Genomic DNA, 17,272 nt, shown 5'->3' with positions numbered 1-17,272 from the left:
TGAATAAATGCTCTATAAAATGTTGCCATTAGAAATGCCTCAGGACAAGAAAGTCCCAAATTCACCTGGTTTCAGTAATTTTTATATATAAATACACAATGCCAAATGAACTCCCATATCCTTGTTCCTCCACCCTCACGCAAAGTAAACCTCTTCAAAGTAAACCCCTACAAAGTAAAACCTCTACAAAGATGGAATTTCAAGAACATTAGATCTGAGCCTAATTTATATACAACCCCCCCACCCCGGAATTTTTAATCAGCTGAAACTACTCTCTGACAATTAGATCAAGTTATTCTGCATTGACATTACCCATCACAAACAAATAAGACTAAAAGTTTTCTTCAATTAAATGTGAACCAAACCTGCAAGGACAGAGCTACAGAGCTTCAGCAACTCACCAAAACATCTGTCAGGTAGTCCACGCTGTAGTTTTCACCATGCTTCCGTGCCTTCCCATTTATAGAGAGGGTGTAATTATAGTATTTAGAATTCTTTTCCTTATAAGAAGAGGAAAGGAATTTGTTATGAGGTCAGCACACAAAATGAAAGTCTTAATCCATGCTGGGCTAAACTACATTCTGTTTCAACAGTGATAAGACATAAAAAAGGCAATTACTCAAGTCAATATTGAATTGGATTTTTTGACTAGGGTTTTATAAAAGACTAGCACAGTTTCGATAATATGTCCTAGTTTAAAAGCCAGATGTGGATCAGGTAGAACAGCAAATTGCATTTCTAAATCTATTGTAATGTACGAAAAACATCCCAGAAAGGAGCGATTCACACGTCAACAGACTTTAAGGAGGTAAAACAGCTAATCATAAAAGCAAACTAAGTTATATCCGTATCAGAGCTAAATTAGTGTAAACATATTTTGCATCTGTAGAGCAGCATATAATTGTCACTGACTTCAATAATCACTCACCAGAGCAAACCAGTAACTCCAGCCCAGAGGAATGTGTTCTAGACCACCTGCATCCGGGGCCCCATACTGAAAAGCAAGACAATTAAGACATCAGAAGTTCTTAGACATGGCCAGACCAGAAATAGGAAACTTTTAGGATCTTTTTAGACCAGTGCCTGAAACATAGTAGGTGCTCAATTTTTCCAAACATGTAAACTAATCAAAAAGTAAAGAACTCTATAATCCTAGGAACTTCTAAAGCAGGAACTGGCAAACTACAACTGTTGGGCCAAATCTGGCCTACTGCTGTTTTGTACGACCAGCAAGCTAAGAATTTTTTTTAGCCATTTAAAAATATAAAAACCAACCAAAAGACAATATCTTGTGGAATGTGACAGTTACATGAAATTCAAATTTCAGTGATGATAAAGTTTTTCGGGGACACAGCCATGCTCATTCATTACCTAATGCCTGTGGCTACGTTCATGCTACAATGGCAGAGTTGAATAGTCACAACAGAGACAGACGGCCTGCAAAGCCTAAAACGTTGACTATCTGGCCCACCACAGAAAAAGTACACCTGGCCTAGCCCACACAACCCATTCATGGAGTGAGTGCTAAGCTACTGAGGGCATGGACTGAACAGTCCAACTGACCTTGTGGCTAATAACAGCCCAAATAATCAGACCATGAGCTATCAGCCTATTACTTCAGTTGTACTGCTGATGAGAGCTACTTTTGGAGCTCAATTTATCTGATGAGATGAGTAAGTGAAGAGACCACAGAATGATCCCACTTTATCTCAACAAGGTTTAATGCTGTCCATTTGAGGCAGAATTTAATCCCTGAGAACTCTGTACTTTAAAGGTTTCTCCTAATTTTATATATATGAGATGATCTTCAAAATGCAAAGTAGTATAAGTTCTTTATGACCCATACCCCCAACCCAACAACCTAGTATCCACATGTTCTATTTCTCGTGGTTCTTTTCAATCTGACTCATCTTCCTTCAAACCTACAAGGTTGCAGATTCCCCCAAATGTTAGGGGGAGGGGGAGAATTAACAGAAAATTAAGATCAGATATTAAGACCTCTAGTAACCACAGATAAAGTGTATAAGAAAATGTATATCTTCTTTTTGTCTTGCATCACCAGTTTTACTATATAAGCTAACCCCAAATACTCCTAAACACACTATTTCCTTTAAGCTTGGAGTTTGAGTAAAAGCTAAGGCCACTGTGGTGGACTTGGGTCCCTGAAATCTCACCTTGACAAGTCACAATGAGGTATTTCTCCATCCAGGCCTAGGAGGGCAGTACTCCAACCACTCAGCCATATGCTTTAATGATTTGGCTGCCCCAGGCTCTGGGTGCTTTCCCTTTATCACTAATCTCCCCACAGTCTGTTCCCACTTTTCAGGTTAGAAAACGAGTTAGGCATTAAGTTGTTATAATTAAGAAAAGATTCTAAGAAAATCTGAGGAAGGATTCTAAGAGGAAAAAAATTTTTCACTCTGATACTGATAAAGAGAAATGGAAACAAAGATACCATGACAAACACATGACAAGCAGAATTCCGAGGAAAAAAGAGAAGATGCATCAGACAGCAGCAGCTGTAGGACAGTTTTTAAATAAATGCTCCTAGGACTATTAAAGGAAGAATAATTACGGGACCCAAATCGTGTAAGTATGTTCACATAAGTTCCTAATGGGCAGAAAACAACATATACCAAAAATCCTTTAACATGATTTGAATTGATACTAATGAAAAAATAATATGAATTATATTACTTTGCATCTGAAAAGCTATTATAAAAAAAGGAATAGGCCATTCAACATACCTCATTTAAATATTTCCCTGCAAAAAATGTCTGGTAACCACACATCGATCTGAGAATTGCTGGAAAAGTATTTGGTTCTTGGATCTTCTGCCAAGATTTACTACTGCAGTTTCCCTCTAAAGTGTTGTTAACAACATGATGATTATGTGGGTACTTCCCTGTCAGGATACTGGCTCTGCTGGGGCAGCAAAGAGCACTTGGCACATACTACAAAGGAAATAGAAGTAAAAAAGACAAAGTTACAGAAGGAAGATGGATTTCTCATCATTTCTAAAGAGAATAAAGAAAGTTGCTCAATACTCAAATTTTTAATTTCTCATGGAATAGTGATTCTATTTACCTATGACATGCTTCAGAGTTGCTTTAAGTCACATAGTGGAGACTCTAAAGCAGACAGAGTGACAGAACAGATTTCTTTTTCAATTGGTTTCTTTCTGCAGGATAACTTAACAGTAATTTTAATCTCATCTGCCAAAGAAATAAAATTAAATGCAAGGAGCACAGCATGGCAGTAGCTATGTCTTAACCGAAGATAAAGAGTAATACTTGAATCTAATGTAACTGAGAAGTAGAGGTTCACTTTCAGGCTAATCTGTAGCTTTACATATTTCCTGTATTACTTTATGCACTGGACACAGAATTTTTCCTCCTACTAATTATGTTTCCATTAACTACAGTCATCAACAGACTTTCCCCATTCTACCCAATATTTGTACACATCACCAAGCCACTTTACAGAAAGGTCACACTAGCTTATACTCACACCAATAGGGAAGAAATGGCTGTTCAAGCACACATGTGTGCCAAAATCAGATATTATCTTTTAAAATACTTAGCATTTTTTTGGCGTTTCAAATTAGATTTGGCATTTTTAAATACTGGTGAGGAAGAATGTTCTCCACATGTATACTGATCAATTGTGTTTATGTGAATGGTTTGTCCATAGGCTTTGCTAATTTTTCCCTCCTGGGCCGTTGGCCTCTTGTTATGTAAAATAACAAGAAGGATTTGGTCATGTTACAAAATACTTCATATTTTACTTTTTACTCTTAATTTTATCAGATGTGTGACTTTTGTAATTTTTACATTGGCAACTCTTCTTTCCCTTTTTGTTTTCTGATCTATTTCATGGCCAGTACGTACCACACTGTTTACTCTATCTTCATATTACCTTTTAGTATCTGGGAAGGCAATTTCTTCCTTTAAAAAAAATTACCTTATTCTTACCTATTTATTATTCTAGATAGTTTTTGGAATGACTTGAGTCTAAAAAACCCTTGTTAGGACTCATATTGGAATAAACTTTTTATAATATTGTGTTTTCTCACAGAAAATGTGCATATCTATGTATCAAATATTTTAATTTTATCACTCACAAAGTTTTTTAACTTACATAGGTCTTAACCATTTCTGGCTACCATCAGTTATTCCTAGAGAGCTTATATTTTGCTGCTATTACGAATGGAATCTTTTCTCCAACCCCTACATTCTGTTTCTCTAACTGGTTATATGGAAGAAAGTTATTAATTTTTAGTTTTTCATTTCTTGACTGAATTCTATCAGTTTAAAAGTTTTCAAAAATTCTGAGTTTCTTAGGTAGAAAATCCAAACAAGAGGAAACGATAATTTTATCTTTTTTCCAAGTTTTACTTATTTCCGTAAGACTTATAGCAATGACTAGACAGTCCAGAACATCATTAAATGACAGATACTATACCCTTGTCTCATCCCTAACAACCATGCCCTGAGTTTTTTGTCTTAAGCATAAAGTGTACTATCTGTTGGAAAGTCATTATTGTAAGGATGTATTCTTCTAACAGTTTAATAAATTACCAGGAAAGGATGATACAATTTCAGAGGACTTTGAAGCATCTAGAGATGAACATTTAATTTTCCTTCTCTCAATTACTGATATCATGTTGGTAAACAATATAATAACCAACATCACATAGTACTTCCTATAAGTCAGATACTGATATAAGTGCTTCACATATATCAACTCATTTAACCTCACAAAAACCCTAAGGTAGATTTTAGTACTCCCATTTACTTGAGGAAACTAAGGGCCAGAGAGGTAAATAACTTGCCCAAGGTCACACAGCTAAAAAAGAGGCTCAGAGAATACACAAAACTAGGTTGCCTGGCTCCAGAGTTGGTGGTCTTAAGCATAACATTCTGCTACTGTTCAATGATTTCCTGATATTAAGCTACCCTTCCATTCCTAGACTACCACTTGCTTATGTGCATGATTCTCGAATATTAATTATTAATATTTGTGTTTGGATCTTTGCATCAATATTTTTATATATTTGTATTTCACATACATATATTTTGGTACTATTATCTCTGTCAGGTTTGGCTATCAGGGTTAATTGGTTTTTAACATAATAGTTCACATGGCGTAAATGGTACTTGACTCTTACAATGCATTTTCCAACCTCAGTGAGGTTTTAAATAAAATTCTCTAGTTGTAAGTTGTAGAACAGACTAGCTTAGAAAACACTTGCAATTAATCTTCAATTGATAAAAAGTATTATTTCAATTAAGAAAATTTATATTCATTAAATAAAGTCCTTCCTTCAGATCAGGCATTTAACTAGGAAAAAACTCACATAGATAACACTGGATTCCTCCAAAGGGAGTTTCTTCTTAGAATATAAACACAGTTAAACTCTAACAAAATTAAATTAGCTCCAAAACTTACAGCACTGGAGAAAGTCATCCCCATCTCTCCAATGAGAGCCTTGGTTTTCTTTAGTGGTGTCTGTAAAGTAAGTAAGTATCTCTTAAATTATTCCAATATATTAAAACACACAGACCATAATTCATGTTTTGTTATATCCCACTCAATCTTTATCCCCAGATGGTCAGCTCTACCTGACACTAAGCAACAGCCAAGAGAGTCCTATGTGATTCTGGAGCTGAACCAAACAGGTTTGGTTACAGTCAGGTGTATCCTGTGCAGAAGTGCAGGGGTCATAATGCTTGCAGAAAGGGAAAGTTCACAGCTGATAGCATTATTCTAGCAATGCTGGTTTCACTCTAATGAAATTTTGGTTGCCCTTTTCTTATTTGTCACCAGGCCCCTTACGAGGTAGGGGAAGACCTATCTCTGAATTCATCATTAGAAGCCAGATGTGGGAGATAATATGAAAGGAGCTTTCTACCCTTTATAACAGCAGTAAGACAACACTTAGATTCTGAAAGTAAGACAAGCCCTCGAGGATTACAGACTCAAATCTCACACACTTAGTGGTGGAGCCCAGATGCACTTTTTGACTACCAGCTCACTGCCCTCTGCCCTAGACCAAACCACCATCTCAGGATAAGGACTTGAGCCAGATGGTAAGCAGGTGAAAAAAGAACCCTATCAAGCAGAAGGCTAGTCAGAAACTACTTTGTTTATATCCTTGTTTCATCTTTTGTTCAAAATCTAAGACCTTATCAAGTATGGAGAACAATTAACTTCATCCTGGAGTAAGGATAAAAGTATATAGATAATCACTTAAACACAAATAAAAGAAACACTAATAATCTTTATTCAGATTCCAGACAGCAAAAGTACATTGAAGTGGCCCATTTTAGTTGTATTATATTAAGTCAGTCCATACGATTCTTTTTTTTTTTTTTTTTTTTTTTGTGACCGGCCACACCAAGCGCACTGGCCATCCCTATATAGGATCCGAACCCACGGCGGGAGCGCTGCAGCGCTCCCAGCGCCGCACTCTCCTGAGTGCGCCACGGGGTCAGCCCAGTCCATACGATTCTGAAATACCTTTGAAAATCTAAGACCATACTGAATGCAGTTTTAAGTATATTTTTTGGGGTAATAATTCCCTAAAGATTGATAATCCAAATATATAAAAAGGTTAACAAGAGCTTCATTTTCAACAATGTTTTATATAGATAGTAGAAAACCTAAGGTTTTGTGTAGATAAGTAGAAAATCCATAAGCTCAAAAGGATGAGAATTCTAACTTATTCAAGAGCTCTGATAATTTCATGAGTAGATCCGTAACAGGCTCCCAGGAGATGCTAGAGATGTAGGTCTTTGCCAGCTTTCAGAAGCAATGTCACCAGCCACGCTTTCCTTGAAACATCACTGAGTGATATCCTCAGGAAAAGAACATTAGGCTGAATGAAACACTGGTTTGACAAAGAACCCAAATTGTCATGAGGACATTGAGAGGGAAATGAGGTTGCAAAATTTACGTGGAGAAAAGGACCATGTGAGTTGACTGTATGGGACTTGATTGTTAAATTGTCTGACACATTTGCAAAACTACTGAAGAATACCTGATTTACACTAAGACTATACTGTGTAATTATAACACATTTATTAAACACTTAATGTGCACCAGGCATTGATCTAGGCAACAATGGACAAAAAAAAGGTCCCTGCCCACATGATCCTTGTACTCTTAGCAACTTAAACAACTAAGAGGTAAACAAATGATCATTTTAGGTAGTGACAAGTGCCACGAAGAGAATAAATCAGGATCATGTGAGTGTAGCTGGTTGAAGAAGGTTGGCGGGGTGGGGAGAGTGTTGTTGCTACTTTCAGGAGGAAACTTCGGTGCTGAAAGCCACTTGGTGAGTAGTCAATCATGCAAACATCCAGAAGATGCTTCCAGGCTTAAGGAATAGCAAGTACCAAGGCTGCCACAGGAAAGGAAGAGGTGCCTGTGAGGAACAGAAAGCAGGCCAGTGTGGTAGAAGAAGCTCAGTAAGTAAGGGGGGAGGAGACGATGTCAGAGAAGCAAGCAGGAGCCAGATGATAAAGCAGGGCTGCAACAGGATTTTGATTTTAGTTTAAATAAGAAGGAAGTCTATATTAAAACCATAATTGTTATACTGCTAAGAGTAGTACAAGTGATAACCATAATCTGTGCTTAATTGAACAAGTCCCAAACAAGAAACCACACTGTACTGAAAATGTGTATGTCTATCCATACTAACCTGAATGTAAAATGGATCCTTGAAGTCTAAGCAAAGACAGTGGCTGGTCAGGTTAAAGCCACACACCAGTCTTGAAAAAGCTGCCAATCATATACTCTCACATGAGCAAACATGTTACTTTGCTCATCCTAAGCAAAATCCCCTCCATAACTACCCTGAGGAGTCATTTACTTTCCTGGTTCCATGTATAGCTGCTCTGAAATAGTTTTGACAGTTCTGATAATTCCATGGTTAACTTCTAACAATGTAAACCATTCTGCTTTAAGCAAAGCAGTGACATGATGTATTTACTTTCCTCCTACATTTTATCATGGCTCCTTTCCTCACTTCCGTGAGGTTTGAACCAAATGTCACTTTGTCGTAGAGTGAACGATTTTAAAAACAGCAAGCTGTGCTTCTGTGAAGAACAATGTTCCCATCATACCATAATGATGCTTACGTAAAATCAAGAAATAGATAAGAACAGTTCCCTGAGCAAAAAAATAAAACCAAGTCCCACAGATTATATGCGGAATAAATGCAGTGACATGCTAAAGATGATGCTACTACATAAAAGATGATTTCAAAGATGGTTGAAAAATTCCACATTAAACCAAAATCATACAAGTGGTATAATAGTTTGACCTCAGTATGGGGGGGTTGATCACTGTTTACTTTGCCAAATATAGCAGCTCTGTAATCGTTTCAGAAACCAGAGTACTCCCTCTCTCTACAAAAATGAAGATACTATACACAAAAGTTTTACATGTAAATTAATAAGTTTGGTGATCCCATTGGTATCCCTGAATGTCACCTGAAGAATCTCTGATCTATGGTATAAGTGACTATATTGGTGTGGGTATGTGGAATGATATCTGATAAAACAGTATTATCATAGTATTCTAGAACGGGAGAAAAAGCATGGTGCTCTGGGATCATGACACCCAAACTTTGCCCCTTATTATCTATACAAACCTTGGTCAAATTATTATTTTTTTAATTTTTTCTTTTTTGTCGTTTTTTCGTGACCGGTACTCAGCCAGTGAGTGCACCGGTCATTCCTATATAGGATCCGAACCCGCGGCGGGAGCGTCGCTGCGCTCCCAGCACCGCACTCTCCCGAGTGCAACACGGGCTTGGCCCAACCTTGGTCAAATTAAGTTAACCACCTCTAAGTTTCAGTTTCTTCTTCTTAAAAATAGGGACAATATCTACAGCAGAGACTCTTGTGAAGACTGAAGCACTCTGCCTGGCTCCAAGTAGGTTCTCAAATGTTGTTACTGTCTTAGCTCTTCCCCTTGGAATCCTGTTTGACAATTAGTGATAGAATAGTCTGAAAGAGACTATAAGAGAGGCCAGAATTCTCCAGCGAGTTGGGAGCATTAAGTTTGACTTGTTCCCTCCACTCAAGTTTGGCTCCTCTCTCCAGTATAAACCCCTATAAAAAAGAATCTGTTACTGGTTTAAAGAAAATAGGATTAACATACTAAGAGGAAGAAACCTCAAATAAACAGAGACAATAGCTGTGGCCTAAGAACTGAAGAAACTGAATTCTGAACATCTTATATTTAAATAATGAATTTTGTTTTCAGAGCTATGAAAGCTTGACCTTTTAATTAAGCTCTTTAGTCACTGATAGAGATGGCTTGCTTTTTCTGGACAAAACACTTCAAGGACAAAATTTTTTTTTTTTAAAAAGGAGTTTCGTGAGCAGAATGATAATGTACAGTTGAAATGGTGGTGAAACCAAAGTAAAATCCAGGAAGGAAATTAAATCAAGACACTCTCACGTCAACATGGCTGGGTTGAAACTAAAAGGCAATGAGGCATATGTGGCAGGAAGAAGTGTACAGTCAAAATACAAATATCTTAAGCATCAGCTAGAAAAGACTTTCATACTTTTAAGCACAACCTAAGAATTATTTTTTACTTCACAATCCAGAAATATACGCATATGGATATGCTTACCTTTATCACATGTAACACACACGTTTTCTATTCTACTCTATTCCACAGGAAAGCAAAAATGTTGGTAGCTACTCACTAAAATGATTTCACAACTCACTCATGGGTCTGAACCAGCAGTTCGAAAGACACTGGGCTAGGGTGTTACCACACAGTAAAAGTTAGAAACCTCTTGCCTGGAGTGTTTTCCTAGTCTCAGCATTCAGCTGAAAGCAAAAAGAGAACTGAAAAGAAAGCAATAAAGCACTAGTTTTTAAAGAGATGAGAAAAATACAGGGGCCCTGTATCAGAGGACTGCCTCAACTACTTATGTGCCTTGTACAAGCCGCTTTCTGGGCCTCCCAGGAGTAGGGGTTGGATGAATGTTTCCAAGGTCATAAATTCCAGAACTCTAGATACAGAAGCAAAATTAACCCTGGGAAAGAATTAAGTCTCATGACAGCACACATTAGATGCAAAATGGAACACTTAACAGCAGCTAATGCAACAGTCAGGTATTCAATTAGGCTAATTGAATTTTCTTGATTCTTGTGAGGCAAAACATTCTCAACTGTTCGACAGCCTACCTACCAGATTAGTTCACTGCAGCACTTATTTTATAGATATCAGGCACAGACACGGTACACAGGCACAAATGCAGAAGTGGCCTAGGTACTTCATAAAGGGGGCTGGACTTGTGCTCTGATCCTCTAATACAAAAGAAAAACAATCATGGCTTGCGTGCTCTTTGCCAGCACCTGTTCCTCACTGGTTCAGCCCACCCACAACTGGCGTCCACACTTTTATCTCGAGAAATGAACGCAAACTCCACAGCAGTACGGTCTAGACTAGAAGCTCTGTGTGGTGCGTGCATTGTATCAACCCAATCGAGGAAATAGAGTCCTACGGCCCCTTACACCTGCGTATCGGACTTCGCGTGTAAAACCAAATCCACCCAGGGTCAAGGCGGCCAATTCGGGGAGTCAGGGTGGGGACGAGGAAAGAGAGCAAGGAACCAAGGAGTCAGCCGAGAGATGGAGGGGCGGGGCAGAAAGAAGAATTACCATGCCGCCGAGCACTTCGTCCTGGTCGTCGGTGAGGAGCAGCACCACATTAGGCCTCCGAGAACCCGCCGCCTCCCCGGAGACCCCCAGGCAGCGGCCCAGGACCAACAGCAGCAGCGCTGGGCTGCAGAAAGTCAGGTGACGGGGGCTGCCCCGCCAGGGCCCACCTGGGGCCAGAGGCAGGAGCCGCATGGCGCACAGGGCTCCGGGGAGACCCCGGGACGGGGATGGCGGACGCGCAGGTGGCTGAAAGGAGAGAGGCCGACAAACAGCACGGAGAAAAGCCTGTTCCGTGAAGGCCGGGGCTAGGGTCAGGCGTTTTCTTCCCGGGCGCGATCACGTGAGCCGGGGACAGGGGGCGGAGCACGCCGCGCAGTCACGTGACGGGCGGCCGGGGGCGGGGCCGCGGGCGGGAGCGGGCGGGAGCAGCTGGGAGGGGGACCGTGGACAGGAGCAGGTAAGGCGCGAAGAATCGGGACCGGAGCGAGACCCACGCCTGCTTCAACCCGAGGCCCGGGGTGCGTTCTGGTAGGATCTGTTTCTGGGCGCTTGGTGGAAAGATTAAAATGGAGGGAAGAGAAGATGAAAAGCCGGAGAGAGTCGGCAAACACTAACCGATCAAGAGAAACAGAAAGGAGGGATGTACCTACTGGATATTGAAGTCAGCTGGTGGGTAAAGTCTGGGCTCTACCGCATTAAGCACTAATTCAGCGCCCTTATGTTTGATCGTTTGTAATTTTGTCTACAACTTGTAAGCATTCTCGTTTGGCTCAGCTGCCAACTTTGGAGTTGGATTCCAAGCCAGCTCACTTAACTCCAAGACTGCTTATGTTCTGCTGTCCTCAACTGACATCGTGGTGTCAAACAAACAATTTAGGGATATCCTGACAGCTTTATCCTAACATTCCTTGGGGAGGTTTTGAAAGCCTTCTTGGGAAGATATTCACATTGAACAAAACGAAACAAAAACCCTGAAACATGGTCGTCCAGACGCATTGTTAAGTAATCTTTAGGGTAAAAAAGCCCATGAAACTAAAAGTTCCAAATATTTCTGTGGTAGACTTGGAACAACGCTACCTTGCCCCTCTACTGAAGTCTATGAAAACAAATCCCTTGTAAGGTGCTGTCAGGTCATATCCCCAACTCAGTACTATAGAATGTACCGCCTTGTTTGTAGCAAAGTGTATTTTCTCTAAGCTGGACTGTCTGACAAGAAAAGTCTTTTACAACTCATGAAAATAACACCAAGGTCAAGGGTTCGGATCCTCATACTGGCCAGACGCCAAAACAACAACAACAACAACATCAAAAAACCCACAAAAACCAAAAACTCGTGAAAGCATTACACTATAAGATAAAAATCAGTGTGGAAACACTTTGAAACCTCACCCATACAACTAAAGGGTTTATGCAAAAGGAAGTGTTGCCTATGTTTTATTACATTTTTTAAAAATTAAGTTCTATAGAAGGCAAAAGAATTTTTTGAAAAACGGAAGTAGAATTCTACTGCAAGACGGAATTATTCTGGGAATTTAGTCAGAGCTATTCCCAGACAGCCAGGGTGTTGGGTTGCAGACATAGTCTGGGCTAATTTTTCAACCTGGTGGAATAACTAATCCTTATATTCAGGTGTCAAGACTTTCTTGGACAAAAAAAGGACCCGTTCCATCTGCATTGATGCTCGAGACTGTAAAATTGTGTTATTGTTTTTAAGGCTCAAGGCTTGATTGTAAGCTAGATGAGGCCAGAGATTGTATAATTAGGTGCCAACTTTGTTCTAGATGCTAGGCTAGTGCTGAGGAGACACTGTCCCTCTTTCATGGAATTTTCAATCTAATGGCAGAGAGATGAACAACCTAATAGTCAATGAAATATATGATTACAAACAGAGACATGCTATGAAGAAAAGGGTGCAATGAGCATTTAAGAGAGTGGGGAGCTGACCCAGTCTAAGGTGCCCTAAGGAAGTGACCTTTGAGTGTAAGTCTGAAGTTTGAGTAGGATATAATTTGTTGATGGAGTAGTGGGGTGGTGGAATGTCTCCTGGGCACAGAGTACAGCATATGCAAAGGTCCTGAGAGCTACAAGAAGCTAGTATGGCTAGAACAGAGGGAGAGAAGGAGGGAGAGAGGTAGGAAGGGCCCAGATCCTATGGTAAAGATGTTGGTTTTTATATTAAGGCTAATTGGAAATCACTGAAAGAGTGGAGAAATAGGATCATGCATACAATTTTTTCTTTTTTGTGGATGACCAGTATCGGGATCCAAGCCCTTGACCTGGTGTTATAATACCACACTCTAATCAACTGAGTTAACTGGCCAGTCCCACACATATATTTTTTAGAAGACTGTAGCATGGAGAACAGAGCAGAAGAAGATTAGAATGAATAAAGCAGACCAGTTAGGGGGAAAGAAATGACGATAGAAGGGGCAGACCCAGATTTTGTGGGGATTGAAGCTTATATACAATTTGGTGAGTGAGGGCTCCTTGAGAAAAAGAATAACATTTGTAAGTACAAAATGAAGTACAAAAGTGAAATATGTAGACTAAGAAAAATCACATAAGTTTTTGAAAGTTGAAAAATATAACAAATAATGCAAAATTTTAAAATAACATATATTTTTATTAATTAACTTCCAGGCACACCTCTTCATACTTTTCCCCCTATATTTTATCGCTATGTACTCTTTAATTGTCTCTTCATCTGACAATAGTCTGTAATATTTTCTAAAGCTAGAATAGAAAGATAATTTAGTCTTTTCTCTAGCATGGTTTTTGAGTATTTATTATTAGTTCTGAAAGGTTTTTTTATTCACCTTCACAACTCATTATTTCTGATATATATATTTTTGGTATTTTTTGTCAAATCTAAGGAAGCTCTATCAGGTATCTTTTAATATGTACATTTCATGACATTCCAAATTTTCTTACACAGTTACTAATCTTATGTATTCTTTGAGTTGAAGGCACTCATTAGTCATCAGTGTTCTCATTGAAATCATGTATTGCAAGTTTTATATCATCTTTTTTTTTTTTTTTAAAAAAAGATGACTGGTAAGGGAATCTCAACCCTTGGCTTGGTGTTGTCAGCACCACACTCAGCCAGTGAGCAAACCGGCCATCCCTATATAGGATCCGAACCCGTGGCCTTGGTGTTATCAGCACCGCACTCTACCAAGTGAGCCACGGGCTGGCCTAGTTTTATATCATCTTCATGGATGTCAGTCTAAGATCAAATCAGAAAGAAATTTCAATATTTTTTGATGCGTTTATTTAATTCACTTTTCACAAATTGATTATTAAACAATTTAAGAACCTATTTATTACTTTAATTTGCAATTTGTCTTTTTCCTTTTTCCAGCCTTATTGAGATATAATTGACAAAATTATATATATTCAGGGTATACAACATGATATATATATATATGCATTGCAAAATGATTACTCTCAATAATTACTATTTTTATTATGATTGGAAAAAAATTTTTGTTACCATTCACTCTCTATATTAGGATGATTTCTCTTGATTTTCTCACTCATTTTTATCACTTTGGTTTCATATTACATTAATTTTTTATCTTAGTTTTATCTTAGTGCTTTAATAAAATCTAAAGATGACAAAAGAAAGTATTTACTATATACATCCACACAAGGAGTCTGTAGTTTATCGTTTGTTTTATTGAAACATTCCAAAATGTCTTTCTAAATTGCAGTTAAAATGTCATGTTTGAGTTTTATTAACTATTTGAATAAAGTTTTTGCATTTCATTTGTGTTTAGGTTTCTCTTTTCAGTTGTTGAAAATACATTTTGAGTTGTTAAATTTTCATTGAACCTATGTTCCAAGGCTTGAACACCTCTGTAATGGGCAGACCATTTCATTATACTTAGACTCTTCAAGGAAAAGTCCAAGTTGGCATATGTGTTTGAAATATTTCATATAGAAGTTGAACCTGAAAATAAAACACACAACTATTGCAAAACATTGAAATAGTTAACAACTTTAGGTACTTTGAGGGAGGCCTTTTGGCCAACAAAATTAAGGTAATGAGCTGTGTGTGGCTTATATTCTGCAAAGTCATTTTTAAAGAGCATGCAGTCCTTTGTCTTAATCATCATAATAGCTCTGTTGACACATGACTGATTGTAAATGTTGTTCAACCACAGGTTAAAATAGCCCAAATCTTATTTTACTTTGTTGAATAAAGTCTCATATAAATGTTTTCAGTTAGCTAAAAAAGTTAAAAATTGCTAATAGGGTTTCCTGTTAGAAGAGTGGTGTACAATAATTGCCAACTGATCACTGTTTGTCATATTCAGAATAGAATATATCATATTATTATTTGGTGTTTGGTTGTGTATTGACTTACCACTTTTTAACGTATCTTCTCATTTTATTTCAATTATCTTTTCATAAATTGTTTTAGTAAAGTGTCATTTTTTCTTATTTTGACTTTTTTTTTCCAGGAGCTTAAGCAAAAATGGATACAATCCAGGTATTATTTGAAAAATTCCCATGAAATTTTTATTATAGGAACAGCACTACTTTTTATCATGACCTTTGAAGTGTAAATCTCTTCTACTTAAACATTTAATAAACTCAAAACTTCTACTTCAGGCCATGATGGAATAGTAGTGCCAGAGTAACCCTTCTGCTATAAACAACTAGAAAACAAGGCAAAATGTATGTTTTCATACAAGGGATAACAGTCAGTGTAGGACTATGTGAAAGGAAACAAATAATTGCTCCAGTTTTTTGCCTGGAGGCACATTCTGAACCAGAGAGGAGGAAAGAGGATCCCATGCAGAACAAAGTTGTCTTGCTGACAGCTCTGAGGGGAGAGAGATTAAGGTTGAGGGAGGCTGAGGCAGCTCGAAGTTGCCAGGAAGAATTCCAAAGAGGAGGATGCTATATAGATTAAAAGCTCCATAAATCTGCATAGATGGTCTTTTGAAACTTTGCAAGACACTGAGATGTGCATTTATAGGGTGAAACACCATAAGACAGGGTAAAGAATGACCAAGGTGATGTAAAATTAATAATTCTCAGAGAGGGAGATATTTGAGATCCAACCAGCCACAGGGGAAAGTCCTCCTTGGTCATTGTGGCATTCAGTAAAGAAACTGGAAATGACATGCTCTAGTAGTAGGGCTAAGTTCTCACTAGTAAGAAGTACTTTACACCTGCAATAACAAAGCTTAAGTACAACCCTCAAAAGATCAAGCTGATCTGCAGTAACTTAAGTTGCCTTCCAGAAGAAGGCCCAACACTCTTTAAGGGAAGACTATAAAATCTAAATACTAAATAATATGAAACTCACAATGTCCTATATCCAATTTAAAAATTACCAGAATTTTTTTGAGAAAAATTTGTCAATAGAAACAGATTAATAACAGATGAAGAAGTTAGATCAGGGTGTTAAAACTCCTTTATAAATATGTTCAAGTATTTAAAGGAAAGCATGAACCTAACAAAAAGTGGAAGATTTTTTTAAAAATCTGTAACCGAATAGCACAGTACCTGAAAAATTCAATGCATGGATTAACAGAAGACTAAATAATATAGGGAGAAAAGATAAGTCAACTTGAAGACATGACAATAGAAAATATCCAAAATAAGACAAAGAAAGAAAAAAGATAAAAATGAACAGAGCCTCTATGACCTGTGAGACAAAAATCATGTAGTCTACCATTCTTATAATTGAAATTACAGAAGGAATAAATAATTTTTTGAAGATATAATAGTTGAAAAATGCCTAAATTTGGAGAAAACTCTGATCTGAGATCCAAGGAATTCAAGGAACCCCATGCAGAATAATCATGAAGAAAATCACACTGAGAATCAAAATTCTGGAAACTAGTGATAAAGAAAAATTTTTGAAAGCAGTCATAGGAAGAAAAAAGCATATTACATACAGAGGTACAAAGATAAGAATGACTGTAGACTTCTCATAGAAAGTATACAAACTAGAAAACAACAGAGTAATATCTTTGAATTACTGAAAGAAAAAAACACCCAACCTATCAACCTAGAATTCTATACCCATCACAAATAAATTTCAAAAATAAGGGCAAAATAATGGACTTTTAAAAACACACACACACAGACACGTACACACACACAAACTGAGAGAATTCATTGCCAGCAGACCTGAACTACAAAATATGTTAAGAGAAGTCTTCAGGTGGAAAGAAAGTAATTTCTGATGGAAACTCAGATTTACACACAAAGAGCACAGCTAATGGTAAGTATGTGGATAAATTAAAGGACTTTTCTTCTCATTTAATATATTTCAAAGATAGTAACTGATTTAAAGTAAAAATGATAACTTTTATTTACAATAGAAATAAAATGGATGACAATAGTACAAAGATGGAATGGAACTATACTGTTGTAAGATTCTCACATTATATAGGATCTGATACAATATTAATTGAAGGTAAACTGTAGTAAGTTAAAGATGAATACTGCCAACCCTAGAGCAATCAATAAAAAGATGGTATAGCTAACAAGCTATTCATAAAAATAAAGTGGAATACTAAAAAACAATTCAAAAGAAGTGAGGAAAAGGACAAAAGAA

At 37.6% G+C, this 17,272-nt stretch overlaps 1 protein-coding gene across 1 annotated transcript in view; it reads right to left on the bottom strand.

Moving 5' to 3' along the window:
- GNS (glucosamine (N-acetyl)-6-sulfatase) overlaps positions 1-11,008 on the bottom strand; it is a 39,864-nt gene extending 28,856 nt beyond the window's left edge. The window contains exons 1-5 of the mRNA XM_063075957.1: positions 10,693-11,008; positions 5,452-5,511; positions 2,748-2,954; positions 929-994; positions 402-500 (exon numbers count right to left, since the gene is read on the bottom strand). Coding sequence (XP_062932027.1) covers positions 402-500; positions 929-994; positions 2,748-2,954; positions 5,452-5,511; positions 10,693-10,884 — 624 coding nt within the window. The 5' untranslated portion in view covers positions 10,885-11,008. The remainder of the gene's footprint in view (positions 1-401; positions 501-928; positions 995-2,747; positions 2,955-5,451; positions 5,512-10,692) is intronic.
- Between the last annotated feature and the right edge of the window lie 6,264 nt (positions 11,009-17,272).

The sequence above is a fragment of the Cynocephalus volans genome, chromosome 12 (genome assembly GCF_027409185.1).
Source record: "Cynocephalus volans isolate mCynVol1 chromosome 12, mCynVol1.pri, whole genome shotgun sequence".
Taxonomy (NCBI): Eukaryota; Metazoa; Chordata; class Mammalia; order Dermoptera; family Cynocephalidae; genus Cynocephalus; species Cynocephalus volans.
The sequence above is the reverse complement of the archived record's forward strand: the minus strand, read 5'-3'. Positions and strand labels throughout refer to the sequence as shown.